The 22,937-nt window shown below is 38.4% G+C and overlaps 1 protein-coding gene across 1 annotated transcript in view; it reads left to right on the plus strand.

The window, feature by feature from the left end:
* The first annotated feature begins 934 nt into the window (after window positions 1-934).
* LOC140239202 (E3 ubiquitin-protein ligase ARIH2-like) overlaps window positions 935-22,937 on the plus strand; it is a 45,046-nt gene continuing 23,043 nt past the window's right edge. Inside the window, exons 1-10 of the mRNA XM_072319087.1 lie at window positions 935-1,254; window positions 7,192-7,259; window positions 8,953-9,037; window positions 10,295-10,445; window positions 11,671-11,792; window positions 12,530-12,639; window positions 14,672-14,789; window positions 15,973-16,023; window positions 16,627-16,672; window positions 17,662-17,789. Coding sequence (XP_072175188.1) covers window positions 1,021-1,254; window positions 7,192-7,259; window positions 8,953-9,037; window positions 10,295-10,445; window positions 11,671-11,792; window positions 12,530-12,639; window positions 14,672-14,789; window positions 15,973-16,023; window positions 16,627-16,672; window positions 17,662-17,789 — 1,113 coding nt within the window. The 5' untranslated portion in view covers window positions 935-1,020. The remainder of the gene's footprint in view (window positions 1,255-7,191; window positions 7,260-8,952; window positions 9,038-10,294; window positions 10,446-11,670; window positions 11,793-12,529; window positions 12,640-14,671; window positions 14,790-15,972; window positions 16,024-16,626; window positions 16,673-17,661; window positions 17,790-22,937) is intronic.

Genomic DNA, 22,937 nt, shown 5'->3' on the forward strand with positions numbered 1-22,937 from the left:
AATTATTGTAAGGTGTACAGTTGTACATGTGCTGAGTGGACCTTAGGCAAAATCCCTGAAACATGAAAGGCAAATGAATAAATACAATTTCATTTTATTCATCTGTTTAGAGGGGATGGGTTTTCAGAGTTCTTAATATAAAGAAAGGATCTTACTGCAGAGAAGTATTTATATTATGTCTGTGATATCTTCCAAATAAGTGAACTCGTGGTGTAGACCCACACATCCCAAATCTTTGTACCCAAGTACAATGTATATTACACCATCACAGTCGGGGGGGGGGGGGGGGGGGCATTTTTCTGTATAGAGACTGTGCATTGAATAATGAGTATTTCCTTGGCATTTGTATCACTGTCATTGGTCATACCATAACATGAAGCAATAAAGGCAGTAGGATAAATGTGTGATGTTCATGTATAGCTTTTGAGGCATGAATGTGCAAAATGTGTTTGATATCGATGCTGACAAAGGATTGGGGATTTCTCTGGAATAAAACACTGGTTGCATGTTCATATAAAATTCCCCATATTTCTCTATGTAATTGGACTGTGATACTTTGTAGTTGGCACAGCATCAAATGTTAAGTTTGACCAACTCTTGCGCTATGAATGCACAATTTCAGGATACAAGATTTCTATTCCTTTACTAGTGTAAAACTTTAAGTAGCTTTGTATTTCTGCCAGGACTCCATTTATGAAACAAGCGTCTGGTACTAAAATGCAATTGAACAATTTATTGCATTATCAGCCCAGTGTGCAAGATGCTGTATTACTGGAGGCACTGTGTATGAGTAATGCAAAGAAATAGAATTAGAAATATGCTTATGATTATGAAATAATTTTGTTCTCTTGTTGAATTTCTTGCTGCTTGAATTTAACAGGACACTCTTTGTTGTAACCCTACTGCCTTCACAGGTCTTGTGTATTAGAGGATAGGACTACGCACTCTGTTGCAGAGATACTGACTGGTTTTGATATAGATTGCCGTTCTAGCCAGCTGTAACTTTAGCCAGTGGGGACGATGGCAGAGGCGATCGACGATTACGATGACGATAACTATGACTCTGAAGAAGATGAGGAGGACGACGACGACATGTACAACGACTACTATGATGACCCGGTCTTGGCGGACGATCCCGTCTTCAGCGAGCACAGAGAACCCGACCCCGAGGCCTTTGACTACACGTGCGTGGACGTGGCGGGGGCCAAGGCCATGCTGAAGAGTGAGGTGGATCTGGCCAGCGAAAATCTCAAGGTATGGTCAGATGAATTCTCGCTCCTTTGGCCATCTTTGGGCCCATTCTATTTACTTGCCTACAATGTATTTGTATGCTCTTCTTTAGATTTGAAATAATTTTCCATGTAGCATATGTATCTCCGCTTGTCACATGCTGTTCTTCTAACCTTGGCTCATCCACTTTGAAAATATTCCCTTGTGGTATTATGGAGTGTTTACTCACTTTTATGGCCACGAGAAAATGCCTCCATAAATTTGCTTGAGGTTTACATATAGCCATTATAAGTTGTACAAATATCATTTAACTAGTACCACATTCTGCAGTATGTGAACATCTCAGTAGGCATTGCCTGCTTTCCTTGTTGTGATGGTCCACAAGTATGTGGAAGAGGAGAGTACATTTTATCAGCACAGCTCTATATTGCTGTAAGGCTTAAAGGGACTGTACAGTACTGGTTGAGGTGGGGATTCAGGTTTACGATGTATAACATTCCTCGGAGAGATAACAAGAAACCTCTTATGAGATATGAAAGAGCATGTAATTTTAAGAAGGATTCAACATTTATTTGATGAAAATTGGTTTTCAAATGGCTGAGATTGTCCAAAAAAGTGAAAATAATAAAAGGCGACAGGCCACGCCTTTTATTAGAATCTCTTTGTTTCACCTTGTTTTGGGATATCTCAGCCATTTCAAAATCGATTTTCATCAAATAAACTTTTGATACCCCTTAGAATAACATGCTCTTTTACATCTCATAGAGTGGTTTCTGGATATCTTGCAAAATGTTAAGAGCTCAATCCTCACCTCAACCAGAACTGTACACACCCTTTAAATAGGCCCTACTGTGTTGTGGCATGAGGGATCTAATAACATACATTGTATCCATTTTCATCCTGATTGAAAAAAGAGAAATCATTTACAAACATTGCAGAGTGTCACATACCTTACTGCAATGTTTGGATTTGACTCCATGCATGGCCTGCGCTAGTTTTGATATTATTGTTTGCATCTATAGTCTGTTCTTAGTCGTAGGCCCTACAAACTTGTACATACTACATTAATGTACAATGTACATACACGTACGTATGTGTCCAAAATTGTATCTGCTGTATTATCAACAAATCACCCATAACAGATTTTACATTTACGTAGCAAATAATATCTTAACTATTGGAAACACCCTTGTTCTTTGGGGATTGTGTACATTAAAGCCCCACAATATGCTGTGTTGTACGTAGTTTCACCATGAAGGAGAACATGTAGAAATAACTCTTCAAAGATGATAAACTCTGCATTGAACGCTTACACACAAACACACACACAAACTCACTATACTCACATGCACACTGAGACAGATACAGCGATGTTCATTAAATTCTCCACATTTGATCTTGCATTACACTTACAGTATGTCATAAAAGTGCAAACAACATACAATGCGCTTAAATGCTTTTACGTCGTACATCATGGGAATATGCTAATCTCTGAAATTAACAATTTTGCGACTAGAGTGTGAAGTACAGATTATAAATATCAGTGCAACTCTCACCAAAGTACATGTGCAGTACTGCTGTGCACTTTTCACACATCACAATGCATTATATTTGCTGCAAAGGCCAAAAAAAAAAAAATTGTTGCATTGGCGTAACCCGCCCGACCCTAAAAATTCCGCCGACCCCATGTTTTTTTATTATTTTTTTTTGCTATCGATATCAAATATCTTGTTGATTGCGATCGCGATCGCACAAACCCGGAAGTGGAAACGGCTCTGGGGATATCGGATGTACGAGGGAGAGATCTAGCGCCTCGCATAAGCCTTCCTTGATCAGTACGTCATCTGTTTCCAACACGGACACGTACTCTAACAAGATTTATTCAGTGTATACGTAGCATTCAGACTGCGATGTATTGTGCACAGTTTTGCCATAGGTTTCTTGTGTGGAGAACTTACACGAATCTGTATATGTGGGACTGTAATAGAGATCGCCGTGTGCGATGAAAAGATCGTACATATGGGTCAATTTGCATCTATCTTATCTAAGTCAAAATAGTAAAATATGAAGTGAAAGCATTCAGGATAGGGATTTCAACATCTTTAAATTCTGTGAAGGGGTATAATTCCAGTAATATCGGCCTCATAAATGATTTGTAGAATAGATGAACACAGCACATTCGGTGCAGCAGTTGTAACTGTTTACTGAGCTGAGCACGAGTTTTACACGTAAAATGCAGGTAGCAAAAAAAAAAAAAATCCGCCCGACCGACCCTATTTGAAAATCTCATGTTACGCCAATGCAACAATTTTTTTTTTTTTTGGCCTAAGGGTGATACAGACTGATTTTCAGAGTTGCTCTGTGCATTTAAAACTGGGTTACAGTATTGTTTTTTAGACCATTTGTTGTACAGTATCTTGAAACAGTTGGCTGTAGCTCTGTATTCATGTCATTGATGAGGCAGTCCTTGTATTGCACTCTTATTCATATTGCAATAGTCCAGTGCTTTTGTGTTGAAGTAAATGCAGAGAGAGATGTGAAGGATTTTTTTTTTTTTTTTTTTTTTTGAGGGGATGGGATCCTTGTCGAAATACGTGTACATGTACCAATGGCAGTTACATTCCTCGCTTCACAACACTCAAAGTGGTTTGTACACTGTACATAAAATTGTGATTTTTTTAAACTCCTATTTTTGAATGATAAATTACACACAAATTCCCTTCCTCCCTGAATGTATATTATCATCAGGTTTTCACAAGACATTTGATAGGGGAAATTCATATTTTCTTTTAAGGTGATGATAGAATTCTTCTCATCTAATTTGTGCAGTTTTAAGTAATATCACTGTTTTTGGAAAACATTAAACTTATTGTTGATAGTAAAGTGCTCCATAAGCTGTACTTAAATGCAGATTGTGAGATTAGAATTTGTATTTGCTCAAGATAATTGAATTTCGTGTTCATCATATTATTATCCAAAGGGATACAAATTCAGTGATTTTTTTTTTTCTTGGGGTGGGAGGGTATCAGTGGCAAAATTATACCATAAGCATGATCTGTAATCATCCCGCATGTAATACATTCATGGCTGTATTATAATACAGTCGAGCTATTGTTCCGTTTTGATAGTGATGACCATTGTCACTGACAATTTCAATCTTAAAGGGGTTGGTACTCAATGCATGCAAATTTTTTTTCGGTACATTGTATATGAAGCCCACAATGTGTTTTCAATTTTACAACTGGAAAGTGACTATATGTATGTGGTACAAATTTGTACATGTGAAGGCAGAGGCTTTCCAAGTAACACATGATTAGTGGATGTGCTGTGCCAGACTTGGTGTGACATGATTTCTAGCAACTAAAAATGAGTGTTTTTTTCAAGTGCCTCTATTGCACCCAGGAAGTGATGTATGCGGTCGCCATGCCGGTGTCTATATTCAACATCCTGTCTTCTATACGGAATATCTCATATATGCCCATGCTATACTCATGTTCATGAATTTCAAACATAGTGCAGTTGTGACCAAGAATGAAGTAAACCATAAGATATTTGTCAAAGAACACTTGATAAGGGCACATATATGCAAATTATCCTTAAAGTAGAGCAAATTTGCAGATTGATTTTTCCCAGGTTAAACATTACAAAATGCTACTCATGTTTTGATACTGACAAATGTGAAACATTTTTTTGATCGTAAATCTTTCTTGTATTAAAACATGGTATGCTAATATGCCTTTTTCAGGTATTTGAAGTTTTCTTAAGTGAACATTTTATTTTGATAATGATTATAATAGTGATACAATGCAGCTGATGTCTCTTGCAACTTTTCCACTGGGTTAAGCTCTTTGAGATGTCATTCATGGGTCAGGCATTGGAGTAAAAAATGTACCAGTCAGTGACAATGCAAATTATTCATCAGCGCACAATATTCATGTACAAATTGTATTCTAGCACAGGAGACAAGTGTATTCAAGATTATCAAGCGCGTTATAGATGTGCTCATGCCGTATTCATTTACTCTCTTCCCGATTTGTACAGTGTACGTACCTGTACACTGTATAATCAGGGAGGTGGTCCCTGGTATAATGTACTGTACATGTCCTTAGGGTGGCATGTGTCATCTGTTGTGACGTGTTGGATGAGCAACACCAATCATCATAGTACAGATCAATGTATATTATACCCTTGGACTTTGGCAATACAAGTCTTGAGTGTGCACACAGTCGAGCTGTTGTACAATGTGGGTTAACAGTTCTTGGTGTGTGTGTGTGTGTGTGTGTGTGTGTGTGTGTGTGTGTGTGTGCACATGTACATGTAGGGGGGGTACTACTTGTGTTTATGGCTCTAATTACCATTTAGCCTTCTGTGAAGGTTACGGGTCATTACATTGGGTAATACAAGGTACATTGTAGGTTATAATCACAGTAGTGAACCTACCTTGTAGGGGTTGTATGTGTAGTGCAAATTGTGAAGTGCTGTTGGTGATCATGATAGCTTTCATTGCACAGAGATATGTGTTAGGCCTTGTTATTTGTTGATGAGTGGTCAGTTTGCATTGGGGGAAAAAAAAAAAATCTTTATCTGTTCATGGCCTTTCATGGTCTCTGAGGTTGGCCACTAGACACAAACTACACATGTACATGAAGCTTCAAGCTAATGGGCAAATATCACAGAAGCCCAAATGTATTTTTTTTTTTTCTAGACTATACTACTGTACGCTACTACAGTACTTGTAGTGTATAGTGCAGAATATTTCTAGCTAGTCTTTAGTTACACTGTGCAACTAATTCTCATGTTGGTGTAATTCCCCTCTACCTGAGGCATGTATGACAATGTGGAAAAAAAATCCTTCTGGCATTTAAGTATCTTATTGATATGTACTCATGATCATCAAGAACTTATTTTGTTATAAATCTTGATATCTCAAATTGATCTTTATGGGAGTTTTGGCCAGATGATATGTAGAATCTGTAGCATTTTAGTGGCTGGTTGTGAAGTCAGAAGATTGAAAACAAATCAATGAATCTTCATCAGACCGTTGTAGCCAATAGTACAGTGTAAAACTCAACAGGTGACTTTGACCAAGAAGTACATTAAAAGCCATATGTTTTCTTTATCTTTAATAGACCCTCCCCTATTTTTTTAAATTTATTTATTTGCTTATTTTCATATTTGCTTATGAATTTATTCTTACATGCATGTATATTCATTTGTTTATCCATTAATTCACCTAATCTATAATATTTTGTGGGGCATCTTGTGTCAGTACAATACATGTAGCTACTGGAGGCAATAATGTGAGAGACAACAATCATAAAACAGTAATTAATCATTAGCATGCTATTGTATGTACGCAGTAGGAGGCTAATTGATTATTGTAATACAATTTATTGTACCAGCATTAGCATCATGTAGCCCATGGGAATCACGAGGAGGTGACTTGTACTATTAGTGTATGATATCCCATAGAGAATACATTCTTAAATATACATGATACAATTGTACATGTACAAAATGTATCACTGGATACAGCTGTACACTGTAGTTAGAGAGCCAGAAGGAGTTAAGTTGCTCATGCTCAACCATGCAAAGATACATGAAGATACCAAGTTACATGAAACAGTGCAAAGTTAGTTATTTTTTTATTTTTTTATTTTTTTTTAATGGGGGGGGGGGGAGGGGTTGGTTGGCGGGCAGGGAAAAGATGGGGGGGGGGGGGATATGAGCCTGAGGATGAAACTGTAGTGTCACAAAACTTGTATTCAAACATAAGATGGCTTTGCTGCCATGTCAATGACACAGTATACAAGTTCTCATACCCAAGTGGGAAAAAAAAATCACTAAGCTAGAGCTTAACAAACAAGTTATGTATTTGTTTCATTTGCCCCTGCTTGTTCTAGAACAGTATAATTTCCTTATCAAACCACTCGTCATTTCCTTCTCTTCCTCTCATTGCAGGTTCAGCCGAGGGTAGCCAGAGCCCTGCTGATGGCACACCAGTGGGACCTCGGAGAAGTGCAGAAAAGGTAACGCTCGCTGCCTTCGTCATAGCCTTTGCCAAGACCCTGCCACTGTAGAGATTGTAAAGGGAGCAAGCAGATGGTCCTTAATGCAAGACTAGTCAAGCCACCATTGGGAGCCACAGGCCCAGCAAGGGGGCCTTTGAAGATTGTCTGAATTTTGAAACTGACACCTTCAATTTCCAAAATTTGCTACAATTTTTTATCGAAGAAAAAATCATGACAAATCAGTAGATTGAGCCCTGTCCGAAGAAGCCCATGCAAGCAAGTCTTTGCGCTGACAGCTGATTAACGAATTAAGTAATTTCATTGGTTGAAAGGGCTATTGAAACTGAATTAGCCAGGGATTGAATTATTTGCTTCAAGCAGTGCATGGGTGAGGCATTCTCCTACCATGAATAATAATCACAGTCACCTGTCTGTACTGGCTCTCTAGCATGAGGGCCTTGAAAAGGCTACACAGTGTATCTTTGTCACGTAAATTTTGCCCAGATTATGTTACTGGCATGCATACACATGAGGTGTGTCTTCATCAGACTGAAGTTCAAACTAGCGGGTCATTTTGCAGTTTAGAAAAATAGCACGATATTACGATGTGTGTCTTCATCAGCTCGAGAACAGTCCACTTTTGATAATAGGAAATTAGCCCGAGGTTGATGCATACTTACTTTGCATCATTGCTCAGCTTGTTCATCTGTAGATTTCTTTGGTCTCAGTGCACGGTACAATTTGCATGATGGGATCCAGAAAATTTCTGGCTGATGGAGACGCCACCAAAATAGCGTTAATAGCGTGCTAATTCACAAATTAGCACAACTTTTTCACAAACCAGACTAAGATTTACAGAAAATTTTCCTGATAAAATAGCGTGCTATTTGCATCTTTATTGCACAAGTAGTGGGTTGATTTGACATCGGGCTAATTTCCTAACCACAAAATGGTGCACTATTTTGAAACTTCAGTCTGATGAAGACTTGCCTATTGTGGTGCTTACCCTTTCACCGGGTCATACCTGCCAAGCTAAAGGACACAGGTGTTATTATTATTGTTGTTGCTCTGTTTGCTCTTGCCCACTTTCATGGTCACTTTCATGGTCCCTGGTCAGCTGGCAGAAAGCCCAAGCCAAATACCAAAAAACTAAACAAACAACCACAACATCAACATAACAAGTGTGCGGCCTTAAATCTGTGTGGATAGGTGTGGATGAGTTTTAGGCCTGAACAAAGTTTGTTCTTAGATCTTTTGAACTCTCTATGATAAAAGCAAAAACTAAATGCACTTTGCATGATGGAAACATTTCACTTTTAATTCCAGTAGAAATGAGCTATTTTTAGCCAAAATGTTATGTACAGCAGACAAGAATTTGTAGAAATCAGCCAACACAGATATGCAAAGGGGGAAAAAGAGAAGTGTTTCACATGCCACATCTATATGTGTGCATATCTATAAGTTAGTATTGAGCAAACATGTTGTAGTATTACACTTCCTATGTCTTTGTGTGTGCATATTGACAGGCTGTAACTCTCATTTAGTACTGAGCAACTAATAACCCTACAGGAAGGCCAGTAGTGTTTCAAATTTGCGCTTTGCTATTGAAATGTCTTTATCAGCACCCCTGCGAGTGAAACTACAATATCATGGCTGAGCAAGCACTTCATCCACAGGTTCTCTTTATTTTTTTGTGTTTTCAAACTTTCAGAACGGATCAAGATATTGCCAATATTTTGGTGGAGATGGGAATACTTCCGCGGGCGGACAAAAGCTTCCTGGCACCAACGTCACAGGTAATGTTACCAATTTAATGCCATGATAGAACTGGACAAGCACATAATTTGTGTCTGTTGTATGAAATATTTTTCTGATAACCTGTGACGAGTACAGGGTACATGTAGGAATAGGTTGCAGCAACCTGGTGTGTAAATCACCTGTCACTTCACAGGTTCACTGTTTTCAAACAGGCAAAATTATAGTTTCAAAAAACAATAAACAAAATTGCGAAGGAAATGAAAATGGTTTAAAGCATATACCATCACATATTTCATGCACCGTGAAACATTAATTCTAATTGGATTTTTTTTAATAAATTTTATTGTGTGAAGGGGTTCCTTGCATCAGTGAATTTGCATCTGCAATGGCTCTTATTTTTTGTGCCATATGTATAAGTACATGTAGATATTTCTTCTTCTTTTCTCAGAAGCATTGATGAAAACACAATAGGAGCTACATTTGCTGTACCATGTTCTTGCCTATTGCTTGTTTGTTTATATCGCTATTGGGCAACAAGACCTCATATCTCCAAAATGTTGTGTGTTCTGAAGAGCAAAAAAAAAAAACCCACAAAAACATGGCAACCAAGGCACTATAACAAATCACAAATGGGATCACCCTCCCTTTGACGTGCCATGGTGGCTTCATCTTTGGGATAAGATAGCTAGGAATTGAACAGAATGTCATTTAAATGATTATCTGACTTTTAAGCAAAAAGGTTGTTTACACCAAAATATGAGATACAAGGTCTTGTTACCCCACCGACAATATTTGGCTTGCAGCACTGCGATATTGTATTGATGTTGTATTGTTTATACAGCATACTGGGTGCCAGCATCTTCTACTTAAGTATCAAAGACTTTGGAAAAAATAGCTGATATCAAGCATTAAATAAACATATATTTTTCTCTGTACCAGCAAAGGTGTGGAAATTAGGGGAAAAAAGCAGTATATGGTTGTTAGTCTCAATAGAGACCTTCCTAACTTTAAAGAGAATGTGTTGTTAGTGCCGTATTTCTTGATCGTTGCTGTCAAAAAGTTGTCACTGCGGTGGAATGTAGTCTATACGCTGCACAGATCACCTTTGCAAAGTGAACATCAAATGTAATGTGTGGTTTCTGTGCTTCTATTTCATATAAAAAAGTTTACAAATATTCAAATTCTATGTATACAGTTATCAGCAAACGCCATTCCTGAAAGTGAGAATGGTCATCATTATCATCATCGTTATTATTATTATCATAATATTGCAATATATCTCTTATTCATGGTAGGACATTGTGTTGCCGGCACAGACCATCTGCCCAGTGTGTACGCTGGTCAAGACCAAGGATGAGCTGCGCGCCCTGTCCTGCGGCCATTTCTTCTGCAGCGACTGCTGGATCACGCACCTCCACTTCCGCATCACCGATGGGGTCTCCACAGGTATGGAGGGTATTTTGGAGTTTGGGTGGCATTTTTTTCTTTTTAAATCTTGGGCAGTTTATGCCGAGGTGAATTACGGAATATATGTATATATGGATGGGAGAATGTTGTGAGTTTAGCTAAGGTTGCTTTCTCTCACCAAGGGCACTTTGGGTAGTGGTAACTCTTGAGTGCTTTGAGTGCAGATTGGCATAGTGTTGAACCTACTGTCCAAACACCCTTGCATAGAAAGGTTTAAAAGGGTCTAGGGCAATTACCCCGGACCCTTCCCCTGACCCTAACCCTCATCCTCATCCTAATCCTGAACCTTATCCTAACCCTAACCCAAACTCTACACCCTAAACCTAACCCTAACTCTAATCTTTGCTCTAACCAGTATGTTATTAGCCTGGGGATAATTGCCCCGGGGGGGGGGGGGGGGGGGGGGGGGTAATTGTCCTGATACGGTTTAAAAACATATGCAGGTGGGAATAGCTACAATTGTACAATGAAGAATATGGAGTTCTTGATTCCATAGGCAATTCTTGATCCCATGTTTAAGAAATAAAATAGAATGGAGAATATTTGAGTGCTAACTACCAGTGAACCAAATTTGTTGATATGTCAAGTGGCTAAGCATTTTACAATTGTAATGAACACAACAACTTTTTCTTGAATTGGCATGACATTTAATGACATTTTTTGATTTTTTTTTTTTTTTTTTACCTTTTCTGCCCTATTAAAAAACACTCAGAGAGTACAAATTCCATTGAAGACCATAAGGTCACAAATGCCACAAAACTGCAGGCATCAATGAAAAGAGCAGTCCTAGATCTAATACATGATCCCGATCACCACCAAAACTTATCACCCATTCCTGTTGACACAACAGACCTATCCTGAAAATTTCCTCAAATTTTGTTCTTAAATTATCCAACCATATTGGTAACAGGAAAATTTACAAACAGATGACAGTAGCCACATCACCTACGTGGCCCGTTGTTATTTTTTTTTCTTTCTGGGTGTGATAGTTGACTTGAATGCTTTTAACCTCAAGCCATTCATTATTCAAGGCAACATTGTACTTCAATATTGCAGGCAGGTCAAACAGTGAATTTTGTTTGCTTCAACATGACATGAACAAGGACAGTCAAGATTGGAGTGTTCAGTATTCTTCTAAGTACACAAAGGACAGTTAAAGGGAAATTGGTATATTTCATACTCTTTCTTTTTCCCCCTCTCGCAGAAATCCGCTGCATGGCTAACGAGTGTCACATGAGGACGCCAGAGGATTTTGTCCTGTCGCTGCTGAAATCTGACGCCATGAAGCGCAAGTTTGAGCAGTTTGCCTTCAGGGATTACATCAAGGTACCTTAGATAAAGGTCCTCATTTGCTGTCATTCTTCACTCTAAACCTTCACCCCAAAGGGTGTCAGAGTTATCCAGCCCATGTTGATACTGTCAAAGTGGAAACTTTTGCACAATGTGTATTTTTCCTGCCAGGCCAATAACATGGAAAGTGGTCATTGTATCATTTTTGTGGATGGGGAAGTTTAGCACAAAATAGTAAAATCTTATAGAATTTACATAGTCATGTTGTTATATTTGTGATAGTCCAGTCAAGTGTGAATCGGCAAAAAAAAATTTGTTCCGCAAACAAATTCATGTTTACAGTGTATTTCTTTAAGAATTATTTTAACATCATTATTATTATTATTATATTTTTTTTTCTTTTTACTTATTGCCATGAGTTCACATGTGTCAGTGCAAATGAGGAGGTTATGCAATCAGCAAGATTTTCTTTTTCCACTGAAAGAAGAAACAATTGTCAGAAGTGATAACTTGCATTACATGGCTGAGTTAAAAAACAAGGACTATCCATTTTAGGCATATAATCCTCGGTATTACTCTTCTGGGTGTTTCTTCATTCACAGGAAAGTGCTTTAGGGACATACTTTTTCAATCCTTGGATTACTGCAGTGCTATTTCCAATGTTGGAATCCCTTAGCAGGTATCACAGCCAGGGTGTGTTGCCATGACGTTGGAATAGTGAATATCTTTGTATCTTTCTTTTTCTTTGGTTTCTTGGAACTTGTCGCCACCAGAGCCACTGGAAGTTCAGGTTTTGCCCAGGGGCGGACTGCGACATGGTGGTCCACGCCAAGGAAGTGAAGAGCAAGCGAGTCGACTGCCCCCATTGCAAGGCGATATGGTGGTAAGGCTGATTCCATGATCTCTCTCATATGGTGTCATTTCAGTATGCATTTGAAACACAGAAGAAACTTGTTTGTCGTTTCTAGGGTGACAAAACCTTGTATCTCAAATGTTGGTGGAAATCGTCGTTTCTTTGGATTTATTGTCAGATAATCAGTGAAGTGATGTCCTGTCCAAATCTTAGCTGTCTTACTCCAAAAATTGAAGCCAGCAGGTCTTGTCAAAGGAAAGATGATCACATTTGTTATAGTGCTTTGGTTTACCATGTTTTTTCACTCTCCTGAACAATTAACATTTTTGAGACACAAAGTTTTGTCATCCCAACAGTGTTGTGTAGGGCCCTTGTTGGAGGTCCTATCCAATTTTCATTTGTCCCCAGGAGACAAAGTTTTCTCCTGTTGTATACAGGATTCAGACCTGCTGAGTGTCCCTGACTGTGCTAGAGGTTTCACAAGCAAGTAGATTATCTTTTATGCTTGACAAGAGAATAGAAAAGTATCCTTGATTTAGAAATTTATTCTACCAACTTGATGTGCATACAGGTTCCATGGCATTTGCTCCTGCAACAATTGCTCCCATGAAATATCTGCACGCTAAGCCAAACATAAACTATACTCACTCACAAACATAACCCTAACCCTAATCCTAATCCTAATTCTCACATCAAACTAAAGTTAAAACCCTATCACAACCCTAACCCTAACCCTAAGTCCGTGGAGAAAACAAGACCAGAGCAAGTGTCCCAGGAGCAAATGTAGTGTCACCATGACCTACAACAACGAAACATCTGCCTGATTGTTCTTCGGCATCTCCCTGATTTTGATATTTGAACATTGGCAATCTTTGGGGTTTCCGCTGAAATGATGGTGCATACTTTGTACTGACCCATGCAAATTTCCCCACATAGAATGGATTAAGTCCCATTGCCAAATGGCAAATGCTAAGAATGCCCAATCCCCAGTCTCCGATCAGGAATACATGAGGATATAACCTTGAAGGTCAGGATACGGATCCCTCTTTGTATATATTCCTGGATTGAGTCACCATTCTGAGAAAATAATCAGGAACAGTGGCAGTATTTCACTCACATTTAAGTCCTCATTGAGTGGGTGGTCGTCCTGCTTGTGAGATAAAAATAGCACATGAGAGACTGTTGCTGTACTTGAGCAAAGTTCCTGCCAAAGTAAGCTGAGGACTGTGTCATGTATTTTTGCAGTGAGAGCTGAAGTTGATACATGTAAACTATGCCACTCTCTAATGGCACTGAGAACAGAAAGGTGGTAGACGAATATTACATGTCACTCTCTATCTGCCCATCAGACTCCAGCCATAAGCCACTAGCCTTCAGAGGAAAACATGTGACATATGGAAGTCTCATTGTAAAGCCAAAATATGATTAGTTAACCATTATAGTCCCGCAGTATGCATACCTTTATAGCCTCGTATGTTGCCATCAATCAGAAGAGTTCATCAAATACTTACCCGACGTGGCAACAGATAATATGTTGAGACTGTTGCCAAGTATTGACATGTATTTGATGGGGAAAAAGTGCATTGAGTAACTTGTTACTAGGACTTCAGGGAGAGGAATGCATAGATTTGAATGCAATGGTAAACTGGTCTGTAAGCTGTGTAGTTTGAGCTGGGTGGTATTTATACTTTAACCCACTGAGGACGAGCTGATTTTACTATTTTAACACACGTTTCTCAAAGACATCTACCTGAGTATACTCAGGTCTAGTCTTCAATTGATTAAACAACTACAATGTATATATGCCATGTATCAAATTGGTGGTGGTGTAGGTACTGGTTATTGGTATTGGTATAATGTACAATTTTTTTTTTGTAGTATATGAATCCATATATATATCTGTGTAATATATCCATGTAGAAAAAATGTGTAGTATATACACAATCATGTATATCTGTATTTTCATGATCAAAGCAAGTCAAATCTTATTCTGCCTGATGTTCGGACAGACAGAGGTTGGATTCATCTATACTCATCTTCTTCTTACCTTTCCTCTCATCAGCTTCAAGTGCAGTGAGTGCTACCATGCTCCAGCTGGATGTGAAACCATCAAGAAGTGGCTGACAAAGTGTGCTGATGACTCTGAGACGGCCAATTACATCAGTGCCCACACCAAAGATGTGAGTTAGAGACAGGATTTCTTATGTGTGATGCAACTACAGATTAAGAGGACTCAAGTGTTATGACATTTTGCACCCAACAGATAAATGTAACATGGGAGTATGATTCCCGTAAAGGTTTCTATGCTCTTGATGAAAGTATAATTTGAAAAACAAATTGACATCTTAAAACATAAGTATAGTGATGGGATTGGTGTCAATCTTGATGCGAGTTTGAAATCATGACGGGGTAATTAATCCAATCAGCTGGAGTTAAGGAAGAATGCATGAGCCAGCCAGTTGACATCAGCTACAGTGTGTGATTAATACTCTTTATTAACATTTTTGTCTCTCAAATGTAATAGGAAGACTTGTTTATCTCATGATAAGTGATTGGAAACTGTACTTGCTGGCAGTGTCTCTTTCTGTTAGTATTTACATACAGGGGTGTACATGTCATTGTGCAGATGTCCGCCCTGTGAACTTGAAATGTTCCGTTTTAGAGTGGGTGTGTGCTGATAGGCCTCTATGTTTGTACAAAGTGTGATGTACAGTTTTCGTACAATATCAGGGGTGTCAAGCTTGTTGTAAACATACTATCAGAGCAGTAGAGTTCATTCTTTGATACTTGATCTGTTCTGATTGAAAGTAGAGGTGCTTTTGTACAATGAGAATGCTGTGTCCAATCTTTCTGTGAGTGACATTGCTAACAGTGCCCTCTATGTCCAGATTTCAGTAGTGGTGTTCTGTCTCTGACAAAAAAAAAGTGAACGCTCAAGACTATAGTCTGTCAAACATTTCGCCTCTCAGTTCACAAACAGGCAAATAGAACCTTGTGATATCTTGTGGATGTGGGAAGGGCAAAATGTGTAAGGGGCAATTAACTGCAATGATCCTCAAATTGAAAAATTAACAAAAATGTATGTCATCTAGTATACAGATTCTACTGACTACTGTATATCACACAGTTTAATCACATCACCTTTGTAATCAGAGTCTGAGGTAAACTAGACAAGTTATTACTTTTAGAATGCTGATTGTGTATACAGCATTCTTTTTCAACCAAGAAAATGTCAGTGTTGTAAGTGATATCCTATGAAATGAATATTCATATCATATATTACATTGCCATGCATGCATTCTCCACTTCTTGCAATTAATATCTCCTGTTCTTTCCTTGGTGTTTCCTCTTTCCCCTTTTCAGTGTCCTAAGTGCAACATATGTATAGAAAAGAATGGTGGATGCAATCATATGGTAAGCTGAAACAAGTTACCCTGTATATTCTGTCTTAGAATGACATGCTTTGTACAAATGATAAAAATCAAAATTTTATATGTACTGATATGTATATATTCAGGATAAAAAAATCTTACTTAATCTTTTGAGAATATGTGTTATGTCTCCTTGTCTAGTCTAGCAAATTCCAGCAAACGGATTATTTGCTTTTATAGCACCTTTAAACGTGCATGCTCCCATTCTGAATCTTTTGAAACCTATTAATTGCTTCTGAGTTTGGTTATTCTGTGACAAATGTGATGAATTCTTAAAGGGAGAATTACCCCCAACATATATTTGGATTCAGTGAACGCTGAAATAGTAGACGAACTAAGACATCAGTGAAGTGTGAAGAAAATTAGACAATCTGTTCAAAAGTCATTGCTGCATTCACTGACTTTACATAAATAAACTTAAAGTTGGGGATAGTTCCCCTTTAACTTGTTTGTTGTTTTATTTTTTTTTTTTTTGTACCTGTTGATTGAGTATATACATATATGTTGAATTGAAATTTGTCCTCAGCATTTAATGCTTTTGTGATTATTGCTTATTTTCCCTTCATATCTTTTTCTCATCCCAAAGCAATGCTCAAGATGTAAACATGATTTCTGCTGGATGTGCCTTGGTGGTAAGCATCAGAACAATCTTGATTTGATTTGATTTGATTGATTGTTTCTGGATGGTGAAAGAAATATGTTTCAGTCCCTGAATCATTGTTGCATATCAAGTAGCACATTGAGAATGAGCACCAGGTCCGCAGAGCCTTATGCAGATTGTATGCAGTACATTGTAGAACTCCTCGTCATCTTCAATATTTGCTTGCTACAGCAGCCATATTCTTAGAAATCTCTGAAATGGATGTATATATTTGATCCTTAATAGTAGAAGAATAGACTGACCATTTATGTTGAAACATTCATCCGATATTAATGTGACTGCCACTTGTCATGACTTGAGTGCACGAAGATAGGATGAGGATCATCAACATTTTGAGTGAATATGGTCACATTGCTTGACGAGAAGGGATGGTATTAAAGGTCAATTTGGACTTTTTTGAAACACAGGTTTTTTTTTTTTTACACTTTGAGATAGCAGTGATGCGCAGTGTAAATGCATATGTATAATCACATGACCATGAAATATTTCATAAGTGAATGAAACTTAACCCAAATCAACAAGAGAGGTAGCAGCAGTGAGTTTGATTTGCAGGTTTGTAGAAATTCCTTTGTGAACTCTGAATGTTAAAGATTTGAACCATAGACAGTTTGCAGATAATCCGTTGAGAATGGTTATGGTTGTTTCATTAGGGGCTCTTTGTGGCTAAAGCTTTCATAATATAACCAGTACAGAAGGAACACTTGTGAATATACAATTTGACTTCCACAATATCTGTTATATCTGTGTCTAAAGGAAATACAATATCATTAAATTCTTGTTACAGTTAATGAACTGATGAGTTGATTTTTGTGTGGTGTAAGAGCTTCACGTAATATTCTAGCATGTCATTTTATTACTTGTTTAAAACAAAGTACATTGTACCTTATGTTTTAGTTATGTGTGCTGTTGAATACGAAGACTCGAACCAAGTATAACTAGTTGCGTTTGCCTCCCACACAGACTGGAAGTCGCATGGGAGTGAGTTCTACGAGTGCAGCCGGTACAAAGAGAACCCCAACATTGCCAACGAGTCAGCCAACGTGAAGGCTCGGGAAGCCCTCAAGAAATACCTCTTTTACTTTGAGAGAGTGAGTATACCCTAATGGAAGCAAGGATAACATGCTTCTCCTGTAAGGCTTCACATGTAGTACAATCTGTACATGATGTCAAAAGGGGACTGGGCTTTCGATCCTGGCATAACCTTCTGTTGGGATTCTGAAGATTCTGCGAGGATCGAAAGCTTGGGCCCCCTTTTGATTCCATTTTACTTCACTGGCTCACTACTATTGGATAGAGAGTTTTCAGCAGCTTTTTTTTTTCCTACAATTCCGACATGTGAGCCTAGTATGGATCATGTGATGCACAATGTGAGTGTTGTGGTTTTGACTTTACAGTAGACCTTGATGAGCAGTGTGCATTGAGGAAAGAGTTTCATACATTGATATCAATTTCATTATATTGAGTGCTTAGCATGATGCAGTATGTGATGGTTTGTTCTCACTCTGTTTGTGCCATGTCTGTATGCTTGATACATTCAACACCATGACATGGTCACATTTAACACAAGATTACAAGAAATTCTTTGGTATATAATTTGATTGATAATTGATGATAGGGAGGCATTGCATTGTGTATGAGACATCCTTGCCTTTAGCCTGCAGCTACTGGGTATAGCAACGGTATGTGTTGCAAAGTAGCAATACTGAGCAAAATCTAGAAATGGTGATTTCTGTTAATCAAATTAATGAACTTCACTCTCTTATTGATGTCAGGATTTGAAATGCACAAAGATGATAACTCCATTGTCATTGCAGAGTGTGTCAACCTTAGGCTCCACAAGCTTTCATGAGATGTCCAAGCAGTTGTGGACTGTTCATTCTGTCTTGTACCCTCGGACAGCCAGGGAGAAAGGGAGGTCATTGGGTTTAAAGTCCACTTTTGCTTACACGCCTTAAGAGTGTAAACAGCACAAAGGCAGTAATAGTAACTTTTTATTAAAGTGTACATTCTTCTTGGTGCCACGATGTACTGTAAAACGAGAAATATTCGCATGCATTTTAGTTTCGCGAGAGCCAAGATTCGCAAAGTTAAAATGCATGTGAACGTTCTTGTCTACACTATATGCATTGAATGTTAGAGGCAACTCTTCCCATAGCAACAGCCAATCAGGAAGCTGGATTCTTGTCATTACCATGACAATTGCCATTACAGCAAGAGTTGCTATCATAGCAACTTTTTTTTTTAAATGAAATGGGGCCCAGATCTGCCAAGTTTAGCCAACTGGAATGTCACAGACTTTATGGTACTTGGTACTTGGTTGAGGTCCTCCTGAATACTCCTACTGGAGTTTTGACTGGAGGTGCCGGAGGGTGGACATTTAAACAATTATTCCATTTAATAACATCTCCTTAAATTTAGTAGAATCAGTTTGTGTGATTACGGAAGAAGGAACTTCATTCCATGCTTTAATTGTGCGGGGAAAAAATGAGTTTCTGTGGACTTCCAGTCTGGAGGATGGTACTTCAAACTGATGAGAATGTCCGCGTCTACTTCGAATAAGCTTGGGTTTAGTGTGTGATAAATAATCAATATCCAATCTATTATTCAACATTTTGTGAAAACAAGTCAGGCGATGTGCTTCTCGTCTTGTTTGGAGTGACTTCCATCCAAGGGAGTTCAGGAGTTGAGTGACGCTAGATTCCTTACTGTAGGTGTTGGTGACAAAACGTGCAGCTTGTCTCTGGATTCTCTCGATGGATGAAATATTTTTGTCAGTGTAAGGATCCCATGCGGCAACAGCGTATTCCAAGTGTGGTCTTACTAAGGTAGAATATAATTTTTGCTTGACAGTGGATGAACAATGATGAAAATTACCCCGGAGGAAGTTCAATACACTCGCGGCTTTAGAGGTTGAGTAGTGAGTATGGCAATTCCAGCGTAGGTCGTTTTGGATTTTGATGCCTAAGTACTTGATCTCCTTAGTTCCTTGGAGAGTAACACCACTGATGTTGTAGGATGCTTTACCTGGAGACCTCTGTCTAGTGACTCGCATAAATTCACATTTGGTAGGATTAAACTGCATGCCCCATCTGTGAGACCATTTGACCATTACATCGAGGTCCTTTTGGAGATCACTCATGTCATTCGGTGATTTAATTGAGCGATATAATAAACAATCATCAGCGAAGAGCCTAGTGGTACTGGAGACTTCTTTCTGGATGTCATTAATATACAGTAAAAACAGATGAGGGCCAAGCACTGTACCTTGTGGCGTACCACTCAAGACTGGATACCATTCAGAGCTCTTCCCATTTACACATACACGTTGAACACGCTTGGTAAGGAAATTTGTAATCCATCGCAAAATGTTAGAGCGAACTCCATAAAAATTCAACTTCTGGATTAGTTTTTTGTGTGGGATGACATCAAAAGCTTTTGAGAGATCCAGTGCAAGAACATCTGTTGAGATGTTACTATCCAAGTTCTTTGCGAGGTCATTCACAGTGAGTATAAGCTGTGACTCGCAGGATCTGTGCTTCCGAAACGCATGTTGGTTGTCGGAGAGAATGTTTTGTTCACTTAAATGATTCATTAATTGACTGTCGATTATATGTTCTAATAGTTTGCAGCATGTGCAGGTGAGAGAAATCGGACGATAATTTGCAGGGTCAGTGATAGAGTCCTTTTTGAAAAGGGGGGCAACATTAGCACTTTTCCAGTCAAGCGGGAGTTCCCCTGAGTCAAGGGACTGTTGAAAGATGAACTGTAAAACAGGAGCCAATTCATCAGCAGCTATTTTAAGGGCTTGGTTCTGAATTTGATCAGGACCGATGGCTTTTGATGTATTAATATTAAGCAGCAGTTTACGTACACCATCAACACTGATCTTAATAGGTGGCATTTCGGGGAAAGGACTAGTTTGTAACTCAGGCAAAGGAGAACATTCATCTTCAGCTTCAGTAGAGAAGACGCTCTGGAAATGAGTGGCAAAAGTTTCTGCTTTCTCCTGATCAGTTGTAATCAGAACATCATTAACTTTAAGTGTCTGGATACCTGTATTATCTGTTCGTCTAGATTTAATATATCTCCAAAATTCCTTGGGCCGATCATCTTCAAGGATTGAAGAGACATACATGTACTGTCTGTGAGCAGTGCGTATGGCACGATCAACTTGCTTCCGTATCGAGACGAATTTATCCCAATCAGACTTAATACCACTTTTCTTAGCACGAATATAAAATTTTTCTTTTTTACTACAAAAACGTTTCATGGTCTGTTATGTTTTAATCCTGTGATGCAGACAGAGTATGTACTGTGTGATACCATTCTGGCATGGTAATGGTATACAGTACTCGGTGTCATACTTGTGCAATATGACCATTCTGTCTATCTGTCTTTTATCTATCTGTCTACCAGTATTGATCTCTCTTTGTCTCTTAGTTCGATATGCAACAAATTGTAGCTTTTGTAGAGGATAGAAATAAGAGCCAAAAATATAAGATTGAAGCATTGGATTCTGGCAGAGCTAGAATATTTGCTACATTATAATTGCCAAAAAACTGGGTAGGTTAGAAATTTCGTACCATGCAAAACTTGTGACCCTTTTAAACATGCAAAAAAGCAGCATCAACAACCAAGCAACCGATATGAACAATACAGTTTCAAAAAAAAGAAAAGAAGAGCAGATGTTTCTTGGAACTTTAGTTTGTGTCAGTAAGAACCAATCATTAAAGGCAATCAAAATTTGATACAGGTATGACGTGATTTTACATCATCCTTGAGTTGAAGGCTGTTTTTTTTTAAGGTTATTTCATGTGCTGCATTTGTTTTATTTTGAGGGTAACGATCCTTATGTGGAAGGTACAAAAATAAAGTGTGGCTTGATGGAACAGTTTCCAAACAAAGTCATAATCTTTTTTTTTTGCCTTTGTATTGAACAACAACAAAAAAAAGATGTTGACTGAATTTACCATGACGCAATGAGATGGATATAGCAGGTACAGTTTTAATCATCACGTACAGGCAGGAATAGAAAACAGTCTCAAGAGAGAGAATGAGAGGAAGAGAAATAAAAGATGCTGCATTTGGTTAGTTAACCAATTTAGAAAACATTCGATTTGGATTAATGAGTATTTGTATTCATTTTGAAACTGAGTTGCAGTGACGTCAAAGACTGACATTACTTTGTTTCTGTGCAGCAAGATGTTTTCACTCTCCTTTTTATCATTTCTTCGTTTAATTTTTTTGTTTTGGGGTAAACTGAAACAGTATGTATTTGCTCTCGGTTCCAGTTGTAAAAAGAATTACCACTTTTGTACTTCAACCTGTATATTAATAGAACACATTTGATGTAGAAAACAAAGAAAGAATTTCATCTTCAATATAAATTAGGTATATTGATGTGGCTCTTTTGTAATCAGTATTCGTGGTTGTAAATTGTCAACACATTTAAGTGTTTCCTTTCAGTAGCCTGAAACGTGATGCATCTAAATGAGACGGACAGGCGTTGCTTGTGGCATACTTTGTCTCTGGTTTTGTGCCAGAGGTTTGACCCAGAAAATGTTCACGAAGGCGCGATGAGAGAATAAATGTGGTTTCCTTGCATCTTCTGATGTTGGAGCACGGCAGAAATTAGCAGCAATGAGGATCGTGGTAATGTTTGGCTTCTTTCAGTAATTTTTTCTTTCAGTAATTTGCCAGGGGAAGTGATACTGTCTGTGTGGTTAGCCTGGGTCTCCCCGGGGTAGACGTCGAAGGGGATGCGATCAACCGCGTTGACGCAAATTGGCCCTCGCTGGTTAGCCATGAAAAAAAGAATAGGGCGTGGTGATGTCAAGGTTGTCGATGGCGTTGCCAAGTTTGGTTTTCCCTAGTTTCAATGCGCTCTCTCGCCATCTTCTCTCGAGTTCATCAGGGTCAGAATCGGACTGAAATGTAAAAGATGAAAATGACTTCTTTGCCATGCTTTCTGTGGTCAGCATAAAAGCAGTAATGTGAAACAGTTTCAGGTCTACCAAAAATAGACAAGTTGTGTTCTATGAATATTTGCTGACGACAGGTCAGTTCCTTGCCAACAGCCATAATCTCCATAGAACACAAGTTTGTCTTGAAGTGTTTTTAATGTTTCCAGCTTGTCTCAAGATCTTGTAACACTGCATCATAAGATGTTCCAATCAGTCATGTTTTACAGATAATGTTCTTCCTCTCCAATCACTCAGCCTTTCTCTTCTGTATGG

Source organism: Diadema setosum, chromosome 2 (genome assembly GCF_964275005.1).
Source record: "Diadema setosum chromosome 2, eeDiaSeto1, whole genome shotgun sequence".
Taxonomy (NCBI): domain Eukaryota; kingdom Metazoa; phylum Echinodermata; class Echinoidea; order Diadematoida; family Diadematidae; genus Diadema; species Diadema setosum.